The sequence below is a fragment of the Oncorhynchus masou genome, chromosome 30 (assembly GCF_036934945.1).
Source record: "Oncorhynchus masou masou isolate Uvic2021 chromosome 30, UVic_Omas_1.1, whole genome shotgun sequence".
NCBI lineage: Eukaryota > Metazoa > Chordata > Actinopteri > Salmoniformes > Salmonidae > Oncorhynchus > Oncorhynchus masou.
The window spans coordinates 55,480,125-55,505,450 of record NC_088241.1 but is presented as its reverse complement, the minus strand read 5'-3'; the positions used below and the strand labels follow the sequence as shown (position 1 = coordinate 55,505,450).

The following is a 25,326-nucleotide window of genomic DNA, read 5'->3' as shown; positions in this document are numbered from 1 at the left end:
TTTTAGTGGTTAGTTTCAAACAGGCATAAAGCGAAGCCTCTAATTTAATTTTGGGATTGACAGCACGAGACCCTGCCCCCTTCTCCTTGACTGACTGCTGGAGAAGAGCCGTGGGCGGGTTCTTCACGGCGAAAGTCACAGGAGCGTTTTATGTGCGGCTGCTACGGCTCTGCTTGTTGCGGTGAATGTGTGATTGAGGTCGGTTAATTGTCCCCTCTCGGGGCTGGAGTTCTCGGCACCAAGGAGAAGCCGGAATAGGTAATATAATGTATGTATTCTGATCGCAGATCTTCACTATCACGATGTCTAGAACATATATATAAAGCAGGTTCTATATCTATGGTCTAGTAATAGTCTATATAGCTTTCAATTGAAGTCGCTATTGTCCATCCATTATGTATCCATCTCAGCGCTATTCCACGGATCTCGAAGGAAGGGAGGGGGGAATCTGACAATCAGACAGACACTCCGGCTGGTTCACTCACCAGCCTAAATGGAGAAGGGCATTGCTGTCGTCGAACCAATTATATGATCTATCTGAATCTGAGTGTCGTCTTTCAGGGCAGTGCATAAAATGGGTAGCTAAATAATGCAATTTGAATAGATAGCCTTTGTTTGGTATATGCCGTTTTTTCTCCCCTTCAATAAGCCATTATGTTATTCAGCCTTCAACAATATATATTCTAGGCTAGGCTATATTGAAACGAAACATGAAATTAAACATTGCATATGCAGGTTAGTTTTTTTGCGAAGGTTGATAAGATGATTATGCTATTGAAATCCATGTTAGGCGTAATGCATCTTTGGGATTGTGGTTTTATTAGTCTACTGACTACCTTATTAACGTGATCAACTGTTCCTGAGGGCAAGGAGATATCGCATTTCCTCTTGTCTGACATGCAAGATTGTTGTAGACTATGTGTTATAGTCCTGGTTTACCCCTTTATTTGGGTTGGCAATAGGACAGACGTCATCTTCTTATTGCGTTAGTTATCGGGTGTTGTGCATTAGTCGCTGTAGGCCGTGTCTACTGCTGGTATCAATAGAAGGAGCAGAGAACAGCAAGCCTATGTATGAAATAACAATACAATAGCATAGTGGCCTTGAGGCGCCGGGTAACACAACAAAGACAATAAAACACAAACACATGCTGTTGCAATCCAGCTATTTTGAAAGTAAGATACGATTTAAGTGCTCTTGTAACTGCTGTATTATCCTGGCAGAAGGTTAAAAACAGAGAGAGAGAGTGAGGGAGAGAGAGGGAAAGAGAGATCGAACTTATAGACTGCATTAGTCTTGCATGTCAAACATATACACAGCAGTGGTTAGAATACACTGCACACACCCACAAACTCATACCCAAAAACATACACTGTGTGTGTACATGCGTGTGTGAGGTAAAATGATGTCAGAGCTTGGATATGGAAACAGAGGAGCCTTCTGTCTACATGAATAATGCATCTCCAGCTACACACACACACACACACACACACACACACACACACACACACACACACACACACACATACAGACAGAAGCAGGTACTTAAAAGAAGGAAAAGAGTACCAGCAATCAAGGAGACAGAAGCAGGTTACATAGACAGGTTACATTGAGGCATGTAGTCATGGAAACAACAGTCATAAAGACAGGCAGAGACAGCAGTGGCACGGTCAGAAGGACAGGAACCATTGAGAATATAGCCAGCAGCCGATAGAAGTGTACAGAAATAGAAAGGACACATGGAGGAGAGAACACTTCATCTCTATCTACACAGCTCTGAATGTCAAGCTCTACTGAACATGCTCCGTAGCCATGGAGACAGGAGCAGACCCTCGCACAGACAGAGGCTGCATCTTAACAGTCTAAAGTGGCTTCCTCTCCACGTCATCTGCTTTGGTCTGAAATCACAGGATTGGTGAAAGCAATATGGTGGACGACTATTTAGCATTTGCTATGACCTCTTTAGTTCTTTTAGATTCATGCAGAAGGAGGCAAGGAGATGAGAATAGAGGCTGGTAGTCAGGTGTCATTAGCTTGGCTCTGTTTCATGCTTAAATACGCTCCCTTGTGTCGATTTGTGTCCATGAGCTCCTCAGGGATGGGGCTAGAGTACTGTAGTAGGGGAAGTGAGTCTAAATGGCTTTGAACGTGTAACACTGGGGAAATGACTGGTACACAATGCATTAGTTTTGAGGATGGCTCAGCATTGGGGATTTGTATGAGTGGTCGGCTGTGTTTCAGAGCTGCAAGGAGTTTTTGTTAGCTCTGGCTCTCTCACCCTGCAGAACCGGCCAGAGTGCATCACACACACATACACACACATACACATACACACACACGTTTGTTTTACTATCCTTGTGGGGACCAAACAATTGACCCCCATTCAAAATCCTATTTTCCGTAACCACTAACCCTAGCCCTTAACCTCATCCTTAACCTAACCATAACCCTTAACTTAACTGTAACCCTAAACCTGACCCCTAAGCCTAAAATAGCCTTATTCCTTGTGGGGACCGACGAAATGTCCACACTTGACCAAATATTTGTTTTACTGTTCTTGTGAGGAATTCTGGTCCCCACAAGGATAGTAAAACAAAAACACAACACACACCACATCACACACCACATCACACACCACATCACACACCACATCACACACCACATCACACACCACATCACACACCACATGCACACCACATCACACACCACATCACACACCACATGCACAGTGATCAGTTGACAGTCTTCCACTCTTTTTCTTGTCCCTATCTCACAGCTCTCTCTCTCTTTCTGTCTTCGTCTCTCATTTTCATTCTGTTTCTCTACTCCTTTGTTTTTCCGTTTTACCCTTTCTCTCTGTCAACCTTTTTCCTTCTCTCTTTCCATCTCTCTCTTCTCTCCTGATTTCTTTCTCCCCTCCCTCCCCTCTCCCTTTCATATTCTCTCTCTCTCGTTCTCTTTTTCTCACTCCTCTCCCTCTCTATCCTTCTTTCTCTTCATCATTCTAGCCCTCTCCCTCTTTATCTCTCTCTCCTTCCTCTCAACCATACCCATTTCCTCTCTGCCTCAATTCCAGATAATTCCTTCTGTCTCAATCCCAGATAATTCCTTCTGTCTCAATCCCAGATAAATCCCTCTCTGAGAGACTATAATATTGCAGCAGGCGAGAGCGAAAGAGAGATTACACTGAGCAGGCGCAGTGCTACAATACATCATCTCTGCACACACCTCACACACACGCGTTCATATTAACATGTACACGTCACATATACACACATACAATGCAAATATTTACGAAGTTATACAGTAGTACACATGTATGCTTGAGTACACACTCACATGCACACACACACACACACACTTTAATTTCCCAGCTTTTTAACCTCTGCTCTCTGACCTACAGGGTGAAGTCTGATTGGCCACTGGGGGGCGGCTGTCCTCTCTGTCACCAGCTCACCCTCTGAGGCTTATGGGATAGGACGCCCCCCTCCCAACCCCTTTGTAACCTCCCGACCTGTAACCCCAGTGACGATTGTGCCGAAGGCCGTGCCTGGCGATTGGAGCCCTGGTCCTGACATGGGCAGCCCCGGCTGTGAGGTGGGTTTTGATTTTGCAGTTTGTACCCTCCCAGCTGTGTGCATGAATTGTGTAATGCTGATCCTCTGATCTGCTATTAACCATTCCGATCCGCTAATTACCTTGTATACACAAATAAAAGACAAGTTGGTAATTACACCGTAATAACATATAGATTACTTGGTTGTTTCTTTGGGATTCATTCAAACAAGCTTTTCTGTTCAACTATTATTGTCCTCCAACATCTCCCATATAAATCTCTTCTCCTTTATCCAGGTGAGTCCGGCAGGGCCTGTGGAGCCCGTGCTGGAGGCCTTGTGTCCAGAGTGTGGTCAGATCCACCGGGCCTGGGAGAACCACCTCTATAACTACCGCCTGGAGGTGGACGATGACCTGGTGTGTCACATCTGCCTGCAGCCCCTGGTCCAGCCCCTGGACACACCCTGCGGACACACCTTCTGTGCCCGCTGCCTCCGCAGCTTCCTCCAGGAGCGGGACTTCTGCCCGCTGGACCGGGAGCGGCTACATCTGCAGGTGTGTAGGCGGAGCAGCATCCTGGTACACAAGCTGCTTGACAAGCTGTCTGTGTCCTGTCCCCTGGCCCCGGCCTGCAGCCTCAGCATGCCCCGCTGTGACCTGGAGGCTCACCTCAAACACAGGTAGAGTGGAGTAACACACACACACACACACACACACACAGACACAGACACACACACACACACACACACACAGCGGTAGAGTGGAGTAACACACACACACACACACACACAGCGGTAGAGTGGAGTCACACACACACACACACACACACACCTCAATGTGAGTGGATATGTGACGGTTGGGAGCTCAGCAGGCTAGTGGTCGCTGTGAGGAAACTGTACATCAACTATATCTGAAGTGAGAGAGATCTGTAGTGTAAAGTACTAATTTCGGTTGCAGGATCTGGTCTCTAAGCTGGGATGTCTTGATGCTGACATTTGTAGTGTTAAAAACAGTAAATAGGACAGACATTGCAGTTACTATGTAGAGATGATTTGACAGTTGATGTCAGAAGTTGGGTGGAGTCATTAAAACAAGTTTTTTAACCACTCACAAATTTCTTGTTAACAAACTATAGTTTTGGGAAGTCGGTTAGGACATCTACTTTGTGCATGACACAAGTAATTTTTCCAAAAATTATTTACAGACAGATTATTTTACTTATAATTAACTGTATCATAATTCCAGTGGGTCAGAAGTTTACATACACTATTATGCTGAGCAGACCGGACACGTCGCGTGCGCGAGCATCGCAAAATAAATGTAGAAATCCATGTTATTCAATTATTGCGCCAACAAGCGTCTGCGATGCCAAGAGCTAAAATAGAACTCCTTTATATTTCTGATGCAGATTGCACTGCAAGTCCTGCCTCTCCCATCTCCTCATTGGTTTATAGAAGCAGGTACCCACGTGCCATCTCCTCATTGGTTATACCCACATGGGTGATTGAAAGACAAAATGTTTTGCCGGTTGTCGTGGTAAAAGTGTAGATGCCAATCACCATTTAAGTTCAAAGATGAAAAAGCCTGGAAGGAGGAGAGATGACTAGAAACGATTCGGTTGGTAGTTTTATGTGTGGATTAATTGTCAGAGTAGAGGACTTTATTTTACCTGAAATGCACAACTCAATGTTTATATCCCAGGACAAATTAACTAGCAAGTGCAAGCTAACTAGCTAAATTGCCATACATATTTAATGTATGTCCCCAAATTAATGTAATTGGTTCAGAGTTTGTTTTGATATTTTAACCTGTGTGTCGTGATTGCGTTTGGTGTGGGGTGACAAAATAAATGAATGTACGATGGCGCGCAGACGGTTTGGGTTTTGTGTAAGTTGACAGTGCCATTGAACAGCTTGGAAAATTCCAGAAAATTATGTCATGGCTTTAGAAGCTTCTGATAGGCTAATTGACATCATTTGAGTCAATTGGAGGTGTACCTGTGGATGTATTTCAAGGCCTACCTTCAAACTCAGTGCCTCTTTGCTTGACATCATGGGAAAATCAAAATAAATCAGCCAAGACCTCAGAAAAACAATTGTAGACCTCCACAAGTCTGGTTCATCCTTGGGAGCAATTTCCAAATATATATATGGGACCACACAGCCATCATACTGCTCAGGAAGGAGGCGTGTTCTGTCTCCTAGAGATAAACATACTTTTGTGCGAAAAGTGCATATCAATCCCAGAACAGCAGCAAAATACCTTGTGAAGGTGCTGGAGGAAACAGGTACAAAAGTATCTATATCCACAGTAAAAACGATTCCTATATCGACCTAACCTGAAAGGCCGCTCAGCAAGGAAGAAGCCACTGCTCCAAAACCGCCATAAAAAAAAGCCAGACTACGTTTTGCAACTGCACATGGGGACAAATATCGTACTTTTTGGAGAAATGTCCTCTGGTCTGATGAAACAAAAATAGATCTGTTTGGCCATAATAACCATCGTTATGTTTGGAGGAAAAAGGGGGAGGCTTGCAAGCCGAAGAATGCTATCCCAACCGTGAAGCACAGGGGTGGCAGCATCATGTTGTGGGGGTGCTTTCCTGCAGGAGGGACTGGTGCACTTCACAAAATAGATGGCATCATGAGGGTGGAAAATAATGTGGATATATTGAAGCAACATCTCAAGACATCAAGTTAAAGCTTGGTTGCAAATGGGTCTTCCAAATGGACAATGACCCCAAGAATACTTCCGAAGTTGTGGCAAAATGGTTTGAGGACAACAAAGTCAAGGTATTGGAGTGGCCATCACAAAGCCCTGACCTCAATCCTATAGAAAATTTGTGGGCAGAACTGAAAAAGTGTGTGCGAGCAAGGTCTACGAACCTGACTCAGTTGCACCAGCTCTGTGTAACGGCTGTTGGAAGAAGTGGACCAAAGCACAGGGTGGTAAGTGTTCATGATTTATTGATAGAACTGAACAACAACAAAGAGCCCGAACGAAACAGTTCTGTCTGGTGCAGACACAAAAACAGAAAACAACTACCCACAAAACACAGGTGGGAAAAGGCTACCTAAGTATGGTTCTCAATCAGAGACAACGATAGACAGCTGCCTCTGATTGAGAACCACACCCGGCCCAACACACAGAAATAGAAAACATAGAACACAAAACATAGAATGCCCACCCGAACTCACGCCCTGACCAAACCAAATAGAGACATAAAAAGGATCTCTAAGGTCAGGGTGTGACACTCTGTCAGGAGGAATGGGCCAAAATTCACCTGACATTTTGTGGGAAGCTTGTGGAATGCTACCTGAAACATTTGGCCCAGTTAAACAATTTAAAGGCAATGCTATCAAATACTAATTGAGTGTATGTAAACTTCTGACCCACTGGGAATATGACGAAAGAAATAAAAGCTGAAAGAAATAACTCTCTCGACTATTATTCTGACATTTCACATTCTTAAAATAAAGTGGTGATCCTAACTGACCTAAGACAGGGAATTGTTACTAGGATTAAATGTCAGGAATTGTGAAAAACTGAGTTTAAATGCATTTGGGTAAGGTGTATGTAAACTTCAGACTTCAACTGTATCTGAAGCTTATTGCTTGGTTTCTATAGCTAGCTTGAGTGCTAGCCTTTCATCTTCAGCCAACATGTTTGTTGTCCTGACTCCTGCTGAATTTGTATTTATAAAGGATCCTGGAGTCCTTTATAATTTAAAAAACATTACAATACATTCAGAACAAATATCACAACACACTGTGTGCCCTCGGGCCCCTACTCCACTACCACATATCTACAACACAAAATACATGAATATGTGTGTGTAGTGCGTATGTTATCATGTGTCTGCATGCATGTGTCTGTACTTATGTTTGTGTTGCTTCACAGTCCCCACTGTTCCATAAGGTGTATTTTTATCTGTTTTTTAATTCTGATTCTACTGTTTGCATTAGTTACTTGATGTGGAATAGAGTTCCATGTAGTCATTGATCTATGTAGTACTGTGCGCCTCCCATTGTCTGATCTGGACTTGGGGATTGTGAAGAGTCCTCTGGTGGAATGTCTTGTGGGGTATGCAGGTCTGTCTGAGCTGTGTGCTAGTCATTTAAACAGACAGCTCGGTGCCTTCAACATGTCAATACCTCTCACAAATACAAGTAGTGATGTAGTCAATCTCTCCTCCACTTTGAGCCAGGAGAGATTGACATGCATATTATGAATGTTTCTCTCTGTCCAAGGGCCAGCCGTGCTGCCCTATTCTGAGTCAATTGCAATTCCTATGTCCCTCTTTGTGGCACCTGACCACACGACTGAACAGTAGTCCCGGTGCGACAAAACTAGAACCTGTAGGACCTGTCTTGTTGATAGTGTCGTTCAGAAGGTAGAGCAGCGCTTTATTATGGAGCGACATCTCCCCATCTTATCTTCTGTCACATCAACAATGTTTTGACCATGACAGTTTACATTTCAGGGTTACTCCAAGACGTTTAGTCACCTCAACGTGATCAATTTCCACATTATTCATTACAAGATTTAGTTGAGGTTTGGGGTTTATGATTTGTCCAAAATACAATACTTTTAGTTGTTTAAATATTTAGGACTAACGTATTCCTTGCCACCCATTCTGAAACTAACTGCAGCTCTTTGTTAAGTGTTACAGTCATTTCAGTTGCTGTAGTAGCTGACATGTATAGTGTTGAGTCATCCTAATACATGGACACACTGGCTTGCACTGCTCTACCCTGCACTGCTCTGCCCTGCACTGCTCTACCCTGCACTGCTCTGCCCTGCACTGCTCTACCCTGCACTGCTCTACCCTGCACTGCTCTACCCAGCCCTCCTCTGCCCTGCACTGCTCTACCCTGCCCTGCTCTGCCCAGCCTATGGCACATTGTCCACTAAAGCACAATTCTAATCATTTTAAAGTGCATCCTCTCTTACTTCCTTCCTCCCTCAAAGTCATCACTGATCTGTCAAGGTTGGATTGGTGAAACCAATGAGATGAAAACCTTTGCCAACAACGTCAACTTGGTCAACAAACATTGCCATTCATTTTAATCAGTGATTGCCTCAATGAAGCAATGAAGGAAGGAAGGATACCTTTTAAAGTTTTTAAACAAAGTGTAAAATGCTAGGTCGGAAAAATACAGGTTAAGACAACCTAATATTTCCATGTGGCAGCGTGAGAAAATAAACGAAATCATTGGACCAGCGCCATTGCTATTTCTACAGGATGAGCATTAAACACATGACCAGCCGTCTGGAAATCAAATAATACAGTGGTTGAAGATCATTTGAAAAATGTTTAATTTAATGACAGTAAAACAGTTATGCTATCATTCACTTCCAGACTGACAAGATGGTGTGAACAGACATGGTTGCCCTGTTCGTATCTCCTAGACAATTTTTCTTGTTGGGTATCACTGCACTGCTGGAGCTATGAACATAAGCATTTCACTAAACCTGGGATAACATCTGCAAAATACGTATATGAGACCAATCCAATTTGATTTGATATGATTTTTGCACCCGGCACTGAACATTTCTGCATGGAATTATTACATTGCCTTTGGTACCTTCAACACTAGATATCCACTATACCTTCTCCTCACTAGGTATCCACTATACCTTCTCCTCACTAGGTATCCACTACACCTTCTCCTCACTAGGTATCCACTACACCTTCTCCTCACTAGGTATCCACTATACTTTCTCCTCACTAGGTATCCACTATACCTTCTCCTCACTAGGTATCCACTACACCTTCTCCTCAGCATATGGACAAGTATACAAAATTGCTTCCCACTGGGCAACCAGTTGAAGAGGTGTGTTTTATGTCTCACTCCAAGGGGTCCCTAGATCTTTCTGAGGTGTCTGTGCATGACTGGGCATTCCTTTGTCTGTTCTTAAAGCATCTATAGATTAAGGCCCAGGTCCATGTGGGTCATTCCCCATGCCCCAACCCTAAGACAGTAATGAAGCTAAGGATGGGATGAGATCATGAGAGACAGACTTGGGTGTCTGTCAGCTTGGACATGTAATATTGTGTCACTAAAGCCGCCTTAAAGTCAGAGATTAGAACAGAAGACTGCCAGGGCACTTGGAACGTCCTTGAACTGGGTGGAATGTTCTGGAACTTGTCTGATGATCTGATCCTTGATCCTTTAGGACTAGCTGTGGTTCTTCCTGCACAGCTTAAATCATAGCAGCTATAGGATGGACTGGTCAATGCCAGGGGTGGAAAAAGTACCCAAATATCATACTTAAGTAAAAGTAAAGATACCTTTAATAGAAAATGACTCAAGTAAAACTCACCCAGTAAAATTCTACTCGAGTATTCATCCTAATGTGTTTGTTTTTAAGCATTAAATGACCTGGTAGTGCATTGATCAGTTTTTGCCCAAAGTCGACCACCACATCCCTCTCTCTCTGAGTCCAGGTGTCCGGGGACGCAGTGTCAGCAAACCAGTTTAGAGGGACCACCATGTGATCCCGAGGAGGGAGCCATGGTGACCAGCCCCTCCAAGTCCCCACGCTCCCACCAGACGGAGACAGACCTGCAGGAGGAGAGGTCCTCCTCGCCTCCTGGTGTCACCTCCACCGCCGGAAGCAGCATCCCCATGTGGACCGACGAGCCTGGATTGGACAACCCCGCCTTCGAGGAGAGCAATGAGGAGGACAGTGAGTAACAACTGTGTGTGTGTGTGTGTGTGTGTGTGTGTGTGTGTGTGTGTGTGTGTGTGTGTGTGTGTGTGTGTGTGTATGTGTGTATAACCTCTCTCTCTGTGTGTAGGTGTGGTAGGGTTGGAGTGTGTGGTGCCCAGGGTAAAGCGACCCCTCAGTAACCCGTGCATCCACCTCCTCCGCACCGCCAGCTCTGCCTCCTCTGGGTGGGACAGCCCAGAGTCACCGCCCCTCTCTGCAGAAGAGGGTATGACATCACTTCCTCCATCTGACTTCCTGTCTCTAACCTTCCAATGTAATCATGTCGAATCTAAACATTCATGAATATAAGAGATTGATGTGCTTCCATGTTCCTGTGTATCTCCCAGGTAGTGTGAAGCTGCCGTCCCTTCCAGAGGGTGAGATCACCACCATCGAGGTCCACCGCTCCAACCCCTATGTAGAACTGGGCATCAGCATCGTCGGGGGCAACGAAACGCCTCTCATCAACGTGGTGATCCAGGAAGTATACCGTGATGGGGTCATTGCTCGAGATGGCAGGCTTCTGGCCGGGGACCAGATTCTACAGGTGAGGACCATGGATCCATCCTCACCTTTTCTCCTCTAATATTCCTCCAAAGCCAAGCTCCCTCCTCCTAGGTCTCTCTCTTTCTGCTCCTCTGCAGGTCAACAGTGTAGACATCAGCAATGTGGCCCATACCTTTGCTCGCTCCATGTTGGCACGCCCCTGTGCCACACTGCAGCTCACTGTCCTAAGGGAGCGCCGCTGTGTCTCTCGCCCACCTCCCTCCACCACCCCCTCGGTGCCCCACGCCCCCTGTTCCACCCCAGAGGGTACTCCATCCAGCCCTGCCAGCCTGAGGATCACCCTGCAGAAGCGGGACTCGTCGGAGCAGCTGGGCATCAAGCTGGTGCGGAGGACTGATGAGGAGGGGGTGTTTGTGTTAGACCTGCTGGACGGTGGCCTGGCTGCCAAGGACGGGAGGCTGTGTAGTAACGACCGCGTGCTGGCGGTCAACGAGCAGGACCTACGCCACGGCACGCCTGAACAGGCTGCTCAGATCATACAGGTAAGACTGCTAAGGGATTAACAGTGTTTCTGACCATCCTCTTGTGGATGGCTAACCCAACTCTCTTTTCCTGTCAACTACAGGCCAGCGGCGAAAGAGTCTATCTGCTGATTGGCCGTCCCAGCAAGCCTACCCTTCCCCCTCCATCAAGCTCCACCTCCAGCAGAGATCTGTACTGCCATGACCACTTCCTCCCCAACCACCACCACCATCACCACAGCTTCTCTCCCAACCCCAGCACCGTGCCCACCTGCGCCCACCTGGCCCGCTCCAGCACCCACAGAGTGAGTACACACCTGAGTGTGTGTCTGACTGTGTTTGTTCATATGTATCTGTTTATGCTGGAGGCCTCCCAATGTGTATTATACACTGTAGGACCTCTCTTAGTGTGTGTGTGTGTGTGTGTGTGTGTGTGTGTGTGTGTGTGTACAGTTGAAGTCGGAAGTTTACATACACCTTAGCCAAATACATTTAAATTCAGTTTTTCACAATTCCTGACATTTAATCCTAGTAACAATTCCCTGTCTTAGGTCAGTTAGGATCACCACTTTATTTTAAGAATGTGAAATGTCAGAATAATAGTAGAGAGAGTTATTTATTTCATCACATTCCCAGTGGGTCAGAAGTTTACATACACTGAATTAGTATTTGGTAGCATTGCCTTAAAATTGTTTAACTTGGGCCAAACTTTTCAGGTAGCCTTCCACAAGCTTCCCACAATAAATTGGGTGAATTTTGGCCCATTCCTCCTGACAGGGCTGGTGTAACTGAGTCAGGTTTGTAGGCCTCCTTGCTCACACATACGTTCAGTTCTGCCCACAAATTTTATTTAGGATTGAGGTCAGGGCTTTGTGATGGCCACTCCAGTGCCTTGACTTTGTTGTCCTTAAGCAATTTTGCCACAATACTTTGGAAGTATGCTTGGGGTCATTGTCCATTTGGAAGACCCATTTGCAACCAAGCTTTAACTTTCTAACTGATGTCTTGAGATGTTTCTTCAATATATCCACATACTTATCCTCCCTCATGATGCCATCTATTTTGTGAAGTGCACCATCCCTCCTGCAGCAAAACAGCCCCACAACATAATGCTGCCACCCCCGTGCTTCACGGTTGGGATGGTGTTCTTTGGCTTTCAAGACTCCCCCCTTTTCCTCCAAACATAACAATGGTCATTATGGCCAAACAGTTCTATTTTTGTTTCATCAGACCAGAGGACATTTCCCCAAAATGTACAATCTTTGCCCCCATGTGCAGTTGCAAACTGTAGTCTGGCTTTTTTATGGAGGTTTTGGAGCAGTGGCTTCTTCCTTGCTGAGCGGCCTTTCAGGTTATGTCGATATCGGACTCATTTTACTGTGGATATAGATATTTTTGTACCTGTTTCCTGCAGCATCTTCACAAGGTCCTTTGCTGTTGTTCTGGGATTGATTTGCACTTTTCGCACCAAAGTATGTTCATCTCTAGGAGACAGAATGCGTCTCCTTCCTGAGCAGTGTGATGGCTGTGTTGTCCCATGGTGTTTATACTTTTGTACTATTGTTTGTATAGATGAACGTGGTACCTTTAGGCATTTGGAAATTGCTCCTAAGGATGAACCAGACTTGTGGAGGTCTACAATTATTTTTCTGAGGTCTTGGCTGATTTCTTTTGATTTTGCCATGATGTCAAGCAAAGAGGCACTGAGTTTGAAGGTAGGTCTTGAAATACATCCACAGGTACACCTCCATTTGACTCAAATGATGTCAATTAGCCTATCAGAAGCTTCTAAAGCATTGATATAATTTTCTGGAATTTTCCAAGCTGTTCAAAGGCAGTCAACTTAGTGTATGTAAACTTCTGACCCACTGGAATTGTGATACAGTGAATTATTAGTGAAATAATCTGGTCTGTAAACAATTGTTGGAAAAATAACTTGTGTCATGCACAAAGTAGATGTCCTAACCAACTTGCCAAAACTATAGTTTGTTAACAAGAAATGTGTGGAGTGATTGAAAAACGAGTATTAATGACTCCAACCTAAGTGTATGTAAACTTCCGACTTCAACTGTATTTATATGTGTGTGTGTGTGTGTGTGTGTGTGTGTAGGACCTGTCCCAGTGTGTGACCTGTAAGGAGAAACACATCACTGTGAAGAAGGAGACTCATGAGTCTCTGGGTATGACCGTGGCCGGGGGGCGGGGCAGCAAGAGTGGCGAGCTGCCCATCTTTGTGACCAGCGTCCAACCACATGGCTGCCTGTCACGGGTTGGACGAATCAAACAAGGTGAGCTGTGGGCTGCATCACAGCCTGTTAGATTGTCGAGGCCAAGTTCTTATTTGGTTTGGCTCATTATCTGCCACAGCTACATTCTCAGGGGTCAGTGTTTGAATGTTCTCTCTCAGGACTCTTTGTCCTGAAGTAACAATGTATTTCTCTATGTCCCTCTCGCCCCTTCTATCTCTCCCTCTTTCTCTCTGTCTCTGTACTCTTTCGGTTCTTCACTCTGCATCACCAACTTCTGTTTTCCTCTCTCTCTCATTCTCTCTGTCCCCTCCTCTCCTGCAGGTGACATCCTCCTGAGTATCAACGACCAGGACCTGACCTACCTGAGCCACAGCGAGGCGGTTGGCACCTTGAAGGCCAGTGCGGCGTCACCCTCCGTCCAGCTGAGGGCGCTGGAGGTCAGCATGGTGGAGGAGCCAGACCAGGACATGAGCCCCGAGGACCAGCTGCTGCCCACACACCACCACACACACGACTCAGACTTCGACTCCTCCTGGTCCCCCTCCTGGGTCCTGTGGCTCGGCCTGCCCAGGTAAACAGGAGATATAGAAGACATACCTCGTTGGGTTGGACTCACCTGGGGTGGTTGGGATGTTGGGAGTTTGAGTGTGAAAATATTGCTTTGATTAATTTAGTGTTTTCATATTAGTGTAGGTGAAGCAGAGGAGACAAGGAAAGGAAGCAAGTTGACTAGTGAGATCCACCCCATGATTCACCTGAAGTAATCTGCGGAGAATGTGTAGTTGGAGCGTTTGTGTTGATCTTGATTCGAGTGTGTTCTGTGTTGGGATGTAAATGTCACACAGATCATGTATTATGTGTGTGTGTGTTGACATGTGTGTGTGTGTTGACATGTGTGTGTGTGTTGACATGTGTGTGTGTTGTCCTGAACGGCGCTGTAAAACTCAACAGCTGTTGATTATCAACTGAGGGGCATGTGGTGACATCCCCAGTGTCTCTCCCCCATTCATCCTTCTGAGACTGGTACAGAGAGGACAGCCTCAAACTCATTCCTCCCTTTATCTATCGCCCTCTCCTTTTGTTCTGCTCTGTCTCTGTTTCTCTCCTCCCTCTCTGAATCTCCCTTCCACAAACTCTCTTTTCCTCCCCACCTCGGTCTTTCTCCTTTCACCCTTTCTCTTACCCTACTTCCCTCTCTCTCTAAACTTGGCCCCTCCCTCTCTCTCTCTCTCTAAACCTGGCCCCTCCCTCTCTCTCTAAACCTGGCCCCTCCCTCTCTCTCTTAACCTGACCCCTCCCTCTCTCTCTAAACCTGACCCCTCCCTCTCTCTCTAAACCTGGCCCCTCCCTCCCTCTCTCTAAACCTGGCCCCTCCCTCCCTCTCTCTAAACCTGGCCCCTCCCTCTCTCACTAAACCTGGCCCCTCCCTCTCTCACTAAACCTGGCCCCTCTCTCTCTCTCTAAACCTGGCCCTCTCTCTCTCTCTAAACCTGGCCCTCTCCCTCTCAACCTGGCCCCTCCCTCTGCCTCTCAACCTGGCCCCTCCCTCTCAACCTGCCCCTCCCTCTCCTTATAAACCTGGCCCCTCCCTCTCCCTCTAAATCTGGCTCCTCCCTCTCCATCTCCCCCTTCTTCTGTCTCCCTCACTAAAACACTGACTCATTATTTCCATCCATTTATCTCAGCTTCCTTCACAGTAGCCATGAGATTGTTTTGCGTAGAAGTCACCCTGGGAGCTGGGGCTTCAGCATCGTTGGGGGATACGAGGAAAACCATAGCAACCAGGCATTCTTCATCAAGACCATTGTCCTTGGAACGCCTGCATACTATGATGGCCGCCTCAAGTAAGCCATCATTCATGTTGTTGGCTTGTGAACATAAAGACACATTTCCATTATTTGTAAGTTAATAGGCAATAAAGTACACACACACACACACAGAGTATATAAAACATTAAGGGCATCTGCTCTTTCCATGACAGACTTACCAGGTGAATGCTATGATCCCCTATTGTCACTTGTTAAATCCACTTCAATCAGTGTAGATGAAGGGGATGCGACAGGTTAAATAAGGATTTTTAAGCCTTGAGACAATTGAGACATTGAATGGCACACATACACAATCCAAGGGTGAGTGGGAAAGACAATTTAAGTGCCTTTGAATGGGGTATGGTAGTAGGTGCTAGGCACACCTGTTTGTATCAAGAGTTGCAAAGCTGCTGGGTTTTTCAGGCTCAACAGTTGCCCGTGTGTATCAAGAATGGTCCACCATCCAAAGGACATCCCGCCAACTTGACACAACTGTGGGAAACATGGGCCAGCATCCCTGTGAAATGCTTGACACCTTGTAGAGTCCATTCCCCTGATGAATTGAGTCTGTTCTGAGGGTAAAGGGTGGGGTGCAACTCAATATTAGGAAGGTGTTCTTAATGTTGGGTATAGTCAGTGTATATGGTCCATCCATATTGATGTTCCCCTCTGTGTCCCCTTCTGTACCCTAGGTGTGGGGACATGATAGTGGCGGTTAACGGGCTGTCTACAGCTGGTATGAGCCACTCAGCCCTGGTACCCATGCTGAAGGAGCAGCGTAGCAGAGTGGCTCTCACTGTGGTCTCCTGGCCTGGCAGCTTGGCATAGAACCGGGTCAAACTGCACTGGACTGCGTCATGCCATGCTGATATTACTCTAGACTGTATCTAACCAGGACCAAATCATGCTAGACTGCATCGAACCCAAGCTATGGTGCCAAATCATGCCATACTGAAATTGCTCTGGATCTAACCTACTGTAACCTGGGACAAATCACATGGACTTCATCAAACCAGGCTAGAGTGAACCTGGCCCTCCGAGGCCAAATCCCTCGATACTAGGCTGGACTGTGCCAGCCCCACACCACACTGCACTCACATACTGATGTGTTCATACAGATGTAAGATCCTAATTTGATCACCCTGTTGCAGAACTATCCTGCAATGCAGGACATTTCAAACTTGTAGTGTATGAGGTTTAAAAAGGTCCACTTTAAAATTCAAGACTTCATTTTTCCTTACGAAAATTGTATCAAAACGCTACAAAAATGTCCATCCTTTATAATCAACATTTCCTGCTGTAGCAAACTGGCTGAAATGAAGAAGCTATATCTGTATGGTCATGTTACCCGTCTTCACTTCCACACAGAGAGAGTGGGACTGTATGTTAGAGGACAGTATATCATCTCTGTTTCTCTTTACTGGACTCCATTAGTAGATACCAGGGGCATATTCACATGGCCGCAACGTTACAGAACGTTTGAGATAGAAATTCCCTGCATAGAACAGGATTCTCTGCCATGTAGGATAATGAAATAGATCAGCTTTAGGCCATGTATTTCTGTCATTATAAAACGCTTCTAGGGTTATGTTCAGGAGGAGAAATCATTTTGAAACAAGTTCAGGTAACACCCCTTTCCAAAAAAATATAAAAAACATTCACCCAGTCGCTCTTACTGAATACAACCCAACTGAATAAACCCAGGCCTTACCAAATACCTGCCACGCCCTGGAGGCCCGACCCGCCCCTCTGGACACAGCCTTAGGCCTCATCACCGTGACGACCCAGCCGTCAGCTTGCTGGGGTTTTATACGTGTGTGAATGTGTGTTCTGCGGTTTAATAAAGACTTCCCACAGAGCGCATATGAGTCAGTTCTCTCTTACCTTACCTTACCACCTCCGACTGGCCCCACACCTTCATAGTGAAAGAGGAAAACATGTCTTTGGCGCGCTAGTTTACTGGAGTCAGTTCAGCACCTGGATGCATTTATATTTTAGCAGACACGACTTACAGGAGCAATTTGGGTTAAGAGCTTTGCTCAGGAGCTCAAACCACATTTTCAAGTAGTTGGCTCAGGGTTTCAAACCAGCAACCTTTCGGTTACTGGCCCAACACTCAACCACTAGGCTCCCTGCCGTGTGTGTTCAGTCAGTTCTGTTGGTGTCTTGTGAGCACTGAGAAGAGCATGCGAGAGTTGATATATTAGGAGCACACAAACCTCTTGGCTATTTTAAGTGCCATTTCAAGATCCCCCCTCCCCTGGATGAAAGGAACACACTTTAGAACACGATATGAAAGTTCCATTATTGGAGACAGTCCCGGACTCCAACTGAGTCTGATGGGACGACTTAAGACTGTTGTCTTTATTTGCTCTGATCTTAACTTTTTTTTTGCACATAATGTTTCTGCCATCATTTCCCATGACTGAAAAGAGCTTCTGGACATCAGAACAGCTGTCACTAACCGACTCATTAAAGTAGAAGTCCTCGTCCAAATAGAGGCGGCGATTGGCATCGATCCCAGACCAGGCCCTAATCCCCAACACTCATAGAAGGGGAATATTGTCCTATAGAGGCCGGTGTGAGAGCACCCTGGTAAGACTATGTCGGCGAATTAATTTAAAAAATCTCCTCTACCCTCTTACCTAATGTGCAATCGCTGAAAAATAAACTGGATGAGCTCCGTTTGAGACTATCCTATCAACGGGACATTAAGAATGAATATACAATGGTTCTCAGCGTCATGGCTGAACAAGGACATGAATAATAGAAATGTAGCAGAAATGTAGCTGGGTTTTTCTATGCATCAGCAGGACAGACGGCAGAGTCCGGTGAGATCAAGGGTGGTGGTGTATTTAACGGCTGGTGCGCAATCTCTAATATTAAGGAAGTCTCAAGATTCTGCCCACTTGAGTTAGAATACCTCAAACTGTCCATTTACCACCACAAACCAACGCTGGCACTGAGACGGCACTCAACGAGTTGCATAGGGCCACAAGCAAACAAGAAAATGCTCATCAAGGAAGCTCTCCTAGTTACCGGTGATTTGGATGAAGGGAAACTCAAATCTGTTTTACCTCATTTCTACCAGCAGTTCAGCTGTGTGACTAAAGGGATAAAAACTCTAGAGCACCTTGACTCCACACAGAGACGCATACAAAGCTCTCCCCCGCCCTCCATTTGGAAAATCTGACTATAATTCTATCCTCCCGATTCCTGCTTACAAGCAAAAACTTTAAAAGGTTGTACCAGTGATGTGTTCAATAGGGAAGTGGTCCGAGGAATAGATCCCATGCCCATCTACACACAATGACAAAGTGAACACATATTTAGTGATTTAAATAGATCCCATGCCCATCTACACACAATGACAAAGTGAACACATATTTAGTGATTTAAATAGATCCCATGCCCATCTACACACAATGACAAAGTGAACACATATTTAGTGATTTAAATAGATCCCATGCCCATCTCCACACAATGACAAAGTGAACACATATTTAGACAATTCAGCAAATATATTGAAAATGAAATACAGACATCTAATTTACTTTAGTATTCACACCTGAGTCAATACTTTGTAGAACCACCTTTGGCAGCAATTACAGCTGTGAGTCCTTCTGGGTAAATCTTTATTTTTTTATTTTAATTTTACCCAATTTCGTGGTATCCAATTGTTAGTAGCTACTATCTTGTCTCATCGCTACAACTCCCATACGGGCTCGGGAGAGACCAAGGTTGAAAGTCATGCGTCCTCCGATACACAACCCAACCAAGCCGCACTGCTTCTTAACACAGCGCGCATCCAACCCGGAAGCCAGCCACACCAATGTGTCAGAGGAAACACCGTGCACCTGGCAACCTTAGTTAGCGCGCACTGCGCCCGGCCCGCCACAGGAGTCGCTGGTGCGCGATGAGACAAGGACATCCCTACCGGCCAAACCCTCCCTAACCCGGACGAAGCTCGGCCAATTGTGGGTCGCCCCACGGACCTCCCGTTTCTGGGTAAATCTAAGAGCTTTCCACGCCTTTTCCAATTGGTTGCTGATCATTGCTAGACAACCATTTTCAGGTCTAACTCTTGCCACTTTTCAAGTAAACACTAACTTGGCCACTCAGGAAGTCATTGTGTTCTTGGGTAAGGAACACCAGTAGATTCAGCTTTGGGTTTTTAGGTTATTGTCCTGCTGAAAGGTGAATTCATATCCCTGTGTTTGGTGGAAAGCAGGCTGAACCAGGTTTTCCTCTAGGATATTTCCTGTGCTGAGCTCCATTTTTTAAAATTATATCCTGAAAACTCTCCAGTCCTTAACCACTACACACATACCCAGAACATGATGCAGCCACCACTATGTTTAAAAATATGGAGAGTGGTACTTTGTAATTTGTTGTACTTGCCCCAAACATAACTTGGGACAAAAAGTAGCAAATTCTCTTACAGCCCCAAAAGTTATACCTATGAGAAAGGGTCAGAGCTCAGGCGGATGTGGTAGAGCCTAAATACCCTCGTAGACGCCCGTGTGTGTATCTTCACTGAAAGGGCAGCAGATGTGCGTGTTCAATCTTGTGCAGCAGGACCCATGTTTGTCATTTTCCGATATGGCCGTCACTTTTCCTTCACCCACTCAAAACCTGTAGAGTGGAAGTGTCACAGTGAGTTAGGTTACTACTCAAGTCCATTCAGTAACATTTCTGGTTCAAACACATTCAGAACTAGACCCGAGCCTCGGAGCCAACCTGCTGCTTTGCTTTAGCCAACTGGTTGTCTTGACAAATGGCTTGGAAAGGAAACAATGTAGTATTGTAGAAAGATCAGCCATCCAGCCTCAAACAAACAGTCATTGACAGTGAAGTGAACCATTGCCCTTTAGGATATTGAAGCTTCACACTCACATGTATGGCTTCTCTCCACTGTGGCTCAGCCCGTGTCTGGTGACCCGATAGCGGATCCAGAAGCTCATCACAGTTTAAGTGAGAAGGGTTTCTATGGAAGAGAAACAGCAACATCATGGATTCCTCTCTGTAACAAACACTATAATACCCATGTGTTTCTGACCCCCAGACACATTAACATTCATCTATTAGTAAAAAAAACAACATAGGATGTCCAGTCTTTGATCTAACAGAAATGTGAATTTCAAGCCCAAGGAGCTAAGATCTGATCTCTTTGGGACCATCTTTTGAAAGAAGCTAAAGCTGGGCAGGACAGATATAAACACACCAAACCTGTGTGCTTACAAAGATGGGCATCTAATTTCCAAGATTTATTGAAGGTGGCTTCGCAGTTCACAAAATAACAACTAAAACTTTTTTGGGACTTGTATCCTTTCCCCCATTTTAATTGTATAGGTGGTAAAGATGACAGTGTTTTGGTAAAGAACCACCTCTAATAAAAAAAAACCGAGAGCAGGTCATTTACCACACTACACAGATTGACACCCTCACGACGCCAGGACAGCGGAGTCAATCACCACCTTCCGGAGACACCTGAAACCCCACCTCTTCAAGGAATACCTAGGATAGGATAAGTAATCCTTCTCACCCCCCCTCCCTCCCTCCCTCCCTTAAATGATTTAGATGCACTATTGTAAAGTGGCTGTTCCACTGGATGTCAGAAGGTGAATTCACCAATTTGTAAGTCGCTCTGGATAAGAGCGTCTGCTAAATTACTTAAATATAAATGTAAATGACACACCTGAGGATGATATATTATATTGGGCGATACCACTATTGGATAATACAGGGGTGTTTCAATTCACGCAATGGAAAGTTAAATAAATGGAAAGCAAATTTTTTGTCTTGGTAGCCTAATAAGTATTTTCATTATTTTGGAGAAATATTGATGTTTTATAAATTAATATTGGACATCTGCTTTGTGATTTTATTCACTCATCATCCTACTTTTTATATTGGTTCGTTCCTGTTTGGAGGAAGTTAGGAACAGTGAATTGTTGTGAATCGATGCAAACAGCCTGATAGAGAAAGGACTCATCATGGATATAACCTGTCTTAGCATGGACATTGCCATTGAGGGCTTGCATGTTTCCACCGTTTTAAAGCAGTCAACTGGGTGGGAATTCCTATGGGTTATAGCCTCAATGGTGCTGCCACACACGCTATAACGCATGTGTGTCAAACTCATTCCAAGGAGAGCCAAGTTTCTGCAGGTTTTTTGCTCCACCCTTGTACTTGAAGTCACTAATTAGTAAGAAAATCCCCTCACCTGGTTGTTTAGATCTTAATAATTATAGATTTATTTTTAAACTGCAGACACTCGGCCCTCCTTTCAACGAGTTTGACACCCCTGCTTTAATGGCACAGTCCTTTATCTATCTCTATGAACAGCCTATACAGAGTTGTGACGAGGAGTGTCTGCAGGGGTTTCAAACTCATTCCATGGAAAGCCTAGTGTCTGAGTTTGGGGTTTTCCTTTCAATTAGTGTGTACACAGGCAGCCCAGTTTTCACTAATTGGTATTTTGATCAATCGGATTAGCTCTGAAAAAGATCTGCTGTGATTGGTCAAAAGATCAATTAGTGTAAAAGTATCAGAATTGGGCTGCTTGACTGAACTCGGCCAAAATAGCCTCTCTTGCAAATGGATGTGTTTGGGTTTCTGGCTCTGATTTTCTAGATCTAAATGTTGTTATTGGTAAATTGAGTAGACTAGCCAGCAGTTGTTGTGATTCAAGTCCTTGAATTTACCTTTCTCTGACTGATTGCAGGCTTTAATATTGTTATCCAGGCTCCTGACTCTGCATCGCTATCTTCTGTCTGCGTCCGTTTGTCGTATGCGCTAAGTGACTGTCTGTCCCCAGCTTTCAAACGCACATGGAAATTACAGCCCTAATCGTGGTCTTATCAACCAGCTCCATACTGGGATTTACAGTCAAACCCCAGTCTTCATTCTCCTACTCTCTCCCAATGTGATCCTCTTTAACCCACAAGACTGAGTCATGCAATTATGAAGACCGTTCAACCCACTCCCAATTATGACACTGCTCTTTACTTAGATTAACAATGTAATATGTTTCCACAGGGGTACTTAATTGTGAAAACAAAACAGAAAATCTTCAATACAATATGGTCTGTCCATTTCCTAAAGACTAGAGACCAACTACCATGCATGTGTCATTTTCCCATGATCTGGTGAGAAACCTTTGGCTGACTTCTCTGAATGAGGCCTATTAAGGACTCCAGGGCGTTACCTCTGCTCCCTCCCACGCTTCAGGTCACCCGCCACCGTTATCAACCTCTCCCTGTCCGGTCACACTGGCCCAATCCCTCCACTGACAGGATCAATAACCCTAGTTCTGTATATGACCATGGTCTTCACTGATAACCACTACTGACAAGTAGAGGGGGAAGAAAGACCCTATCTGTCCACCTATCCCCCAGAGAGATACAGTGTGCTCTGTGTTTGGCCTGGGATTTCCTAGCTCCATTGTCCATCCCCACCCCCCAAACGAAAACAGACACACATACCACACACTCCCCCCTCACATTACTGACACAAATACACCCTTCATTTACTCACTGGCAGTCCTTCAGCGGTTTTAATCCGACTCTAATCAGGCCAGAGACAAAGAAAAACAGAGAGAGAGAGGTGAAACAAGAAGGGTTGACAAGTGTGTGAGAACAACATGAACTCATGGAAACATTGTGGATAGAAAGAGAGAGACATAGTCTGATGTCTGTCGTTATTATCATCCCATACAGCTTCTGCTCTCCTCCATCAACCAGTGGTGTGAGTGGTTAATGTGTGACACACAAGGTCGATATGGCTGCTCTGGGCTGCTGGCTGAGTTGACAGCCTCAATCTGTGTGTCGAACGTGTGTGATTAAGGAGCCCATAGTGATCCATGGCTTTTATCCACAAGTCCCGTTCCACACCACCCCTCCTTTCTCTCTCCTCCCTCCCTCGCTCTTTTCCTCTCAGACTGTTTACTTTTTCCTCCTTCAATCACTAACTTACATGAGTCAGCGCTCCAGATGAAGGCCCATTCTGTCTGTGAGAGCAGATTCACACAGTTTCATTATGTTTCCTTCTTTCATACTCTTTCATATCCTTGTTCTGTCTGACGGTACAGATATCACTGTTTAAAGGAAGCTCCATAGGTGAAATGGTAGATGCCCAACAACATGGGCAGTTATCTAAGCACCCAGGCCTCAACGCAGTCTATACTGATCAATAACCAGGGATTTGGATGTCCGCTACTGATTGATCACATTGATTTTGGGTGTAACCCCAGATTGTATTCATTCAGCTTGTTGGACACTTGTTCCACCAGTTATCTTCTGCCTTTATGGAGACAGACAGGGGTAACAGGGGCTGTAGGTTTGAGGTCTTTATGAGGGATAGTATCCCACCAATGGGAACACTAAATAGGCTGCATTTACACAGGCAGACATATTCATTTATTTTGCCCAACAGATCTGATTGGTCAAAAGACCATTAGTGAAAAAAATATATAAATTGGTCTGCCTCTATAAATGCAGCCAATTGGCTGCATTTTAAAATAATCGGGGAGAAATAGAGGCATTTTCAAAAATGCAACGACACAGGACATACCACAGAACTAGAATGATATTCAGATAGACAACTCATCAAGCATGACATTTCAATAAAGAAAGTGATACATTTTCATATACATTCACGATATGGCTCATTACCTGATAGCGTCAGTTCATGCTCTCTCTCCCAGCTGCTGCTACTATCTCAGTAAACTGGTCCTAATTGGAGTAAATATTGGGTAAAGAACTGAGGTAGGATGCGATAACATATGTCAGATACCCAGTCAGCCATTCAGGCTCTGCTGATTAAACAGCGCAAGTCAAGATAGGACAGGGGTAGTCCCTCCTCCCTACACACACAAAGTACACAGTCAAACAGTACCACATGACACACACATAACAGGCATGGCTGCATGGTCACACCACCAGAAAAGAGATGTAACACTTGAATGAAGAATGATGTACTTTACACTAAAGACTGAACACCAGCCTGTTGTGATCGTACTTGAAGGGCATTTAAGGGCTCACTGCTCTCAAATGCTTCTAAATCTGATAAGACACAATCAACATTCAGGGTATAGCTTATTCAAATGTATTCTCAGTAGCAGTCTATGACCATTGACATTTGTAAAGGAGCCTGGACGTTCAATCTGTACTATGAAACAATGACAAATGTACTACATGGAATGCTATTCCACATCAACTCATACAAGTAAAATCTGATAAATAAAAGCTAAATACACCCTCTGGAACAGTGGAGACGTGTAGATATGTAGTATTAGAATAATAGCCTGAGGGCACACAATGTGCTGTGAAATGTATTGTAATGTTTTTAAATTGTATAAAGCCTTAATTTTGCTGGATCCCAGGAAGAGTAGCGAATGGGGATCCATAGTAATAAATAATCCAAGGATCAGCTCCGAGAGGAAGGCACTTACCCTGGTGAACATTGCCACCTGCTGGCCTGACTGGTGTACAGAGAAATGTACATTTTGAAAAAGTCTACCTTGAACATTGACATATTTGCAACACAACCAATCAATTTTAAAAACATACACCCAGATGTTCTTTATTTTTTGACAATGGACAGCACTCACATTTTAAAGTGTCAAAACACTTCACATTAATGTCAACTCAAACGCAAGTGTAGAGTGCCTGAAGTGGGTTGAGTAAAAGCTGTGCGTATACTTTGAGACTGCTGTGCTTGGAGTTCTGTTTGCCGGTGAAATAGAAATCGCATTTCACTTCCCTACGAGTGATCAATGAAAGACAATCATTGAACGACAACTGCAACCTAAGTCTCCCTGGACAGCACCTACATAACTCAAGGTATCACATAAGGGTCAGTTCTCCCCCTGCCCTGAACCATCTCCTTTTCCATTAGGTAGTTTTAGACACAGAAGTTACCAACATCCCTGCATGTTAGTGTACATAAGACTCAAGCTCACATTAA

The 25,326-nt window shown here is 44.9% G+C and overlaps 1 protein-coding gene across 2 annotated transcripts; it reads left to right on the top strand.

The window, feature by feature from the left end:
* The first annotated feature begins 114 nt into the window (after window positions 1–114).
* LOC135522825 (ligand of Numb protein X 2-like) lies at window positions 115–17,218 on the top strand. 2 transcript variants are annotated; one of them, XM_064949451.1, is made up of 12 exons: window positions 115–258; window positions 3,404–3,597; window positions 3,853–4,235; window positions 10,007–10,248; window positions 10,361–10,498; window positions 10,620–10,819; window positions 10,917–11,321; window positions 11,405–11,605; window positions 13,411–13,588; window positions 13,871–14,120; window positions 15,235–15,393; window positions 16,050–17,218. In XM_064949451.1, the coding sequence occupies exons 2-12, from the start codon at window positions 3,577–3,579 to the stop codon at window positions 16,183–16,185; spliced, it is 2,313 nt and encodes a 770-aa protein (XP_064805523.1). In that variant the 5' UTR covers window positions 115–258; window positions 3,404–3,576; the 3' UTR covers window positions 16,186–17,218. The 2 variants fall into 2 exon arrangements, with proteins under 2 accessions (XP_064805523.1, XP_064805522.1); XM_064949450.1 differs by having other exon boundaries at window positions 115–268.
* The last annotated feature ends 8,108 nt before the right edge of the window (window positions 17,219–25,326 follow it).

What these genes read in the sequence shown, in the direction of transcription:
- LOC135522825 (XM_064949451.1), top strand. Translation starts at nt 3,577, where the DNA reads ATGGGCAGCCCCGGCTGTGAG. An exon ending in GAGGCTCACCTCAAACACAG is followed by an intron (nt 4,236 to 10,006) that starts GTAGAGTGGAGT and finishes CTCTGAGTCCAG; the next exon opens with GTGTCCGGGGACGCAGTGTC. An exon ending in GCCCCTCTCTGCAGAAGAGG is followed by an intron (nt 10,499 to 10,619) that starts GTATGACATCAC and finishes TGTATCTCCCAG; the next exon opens with GTAGTGTGAAGCTGCCGTCC.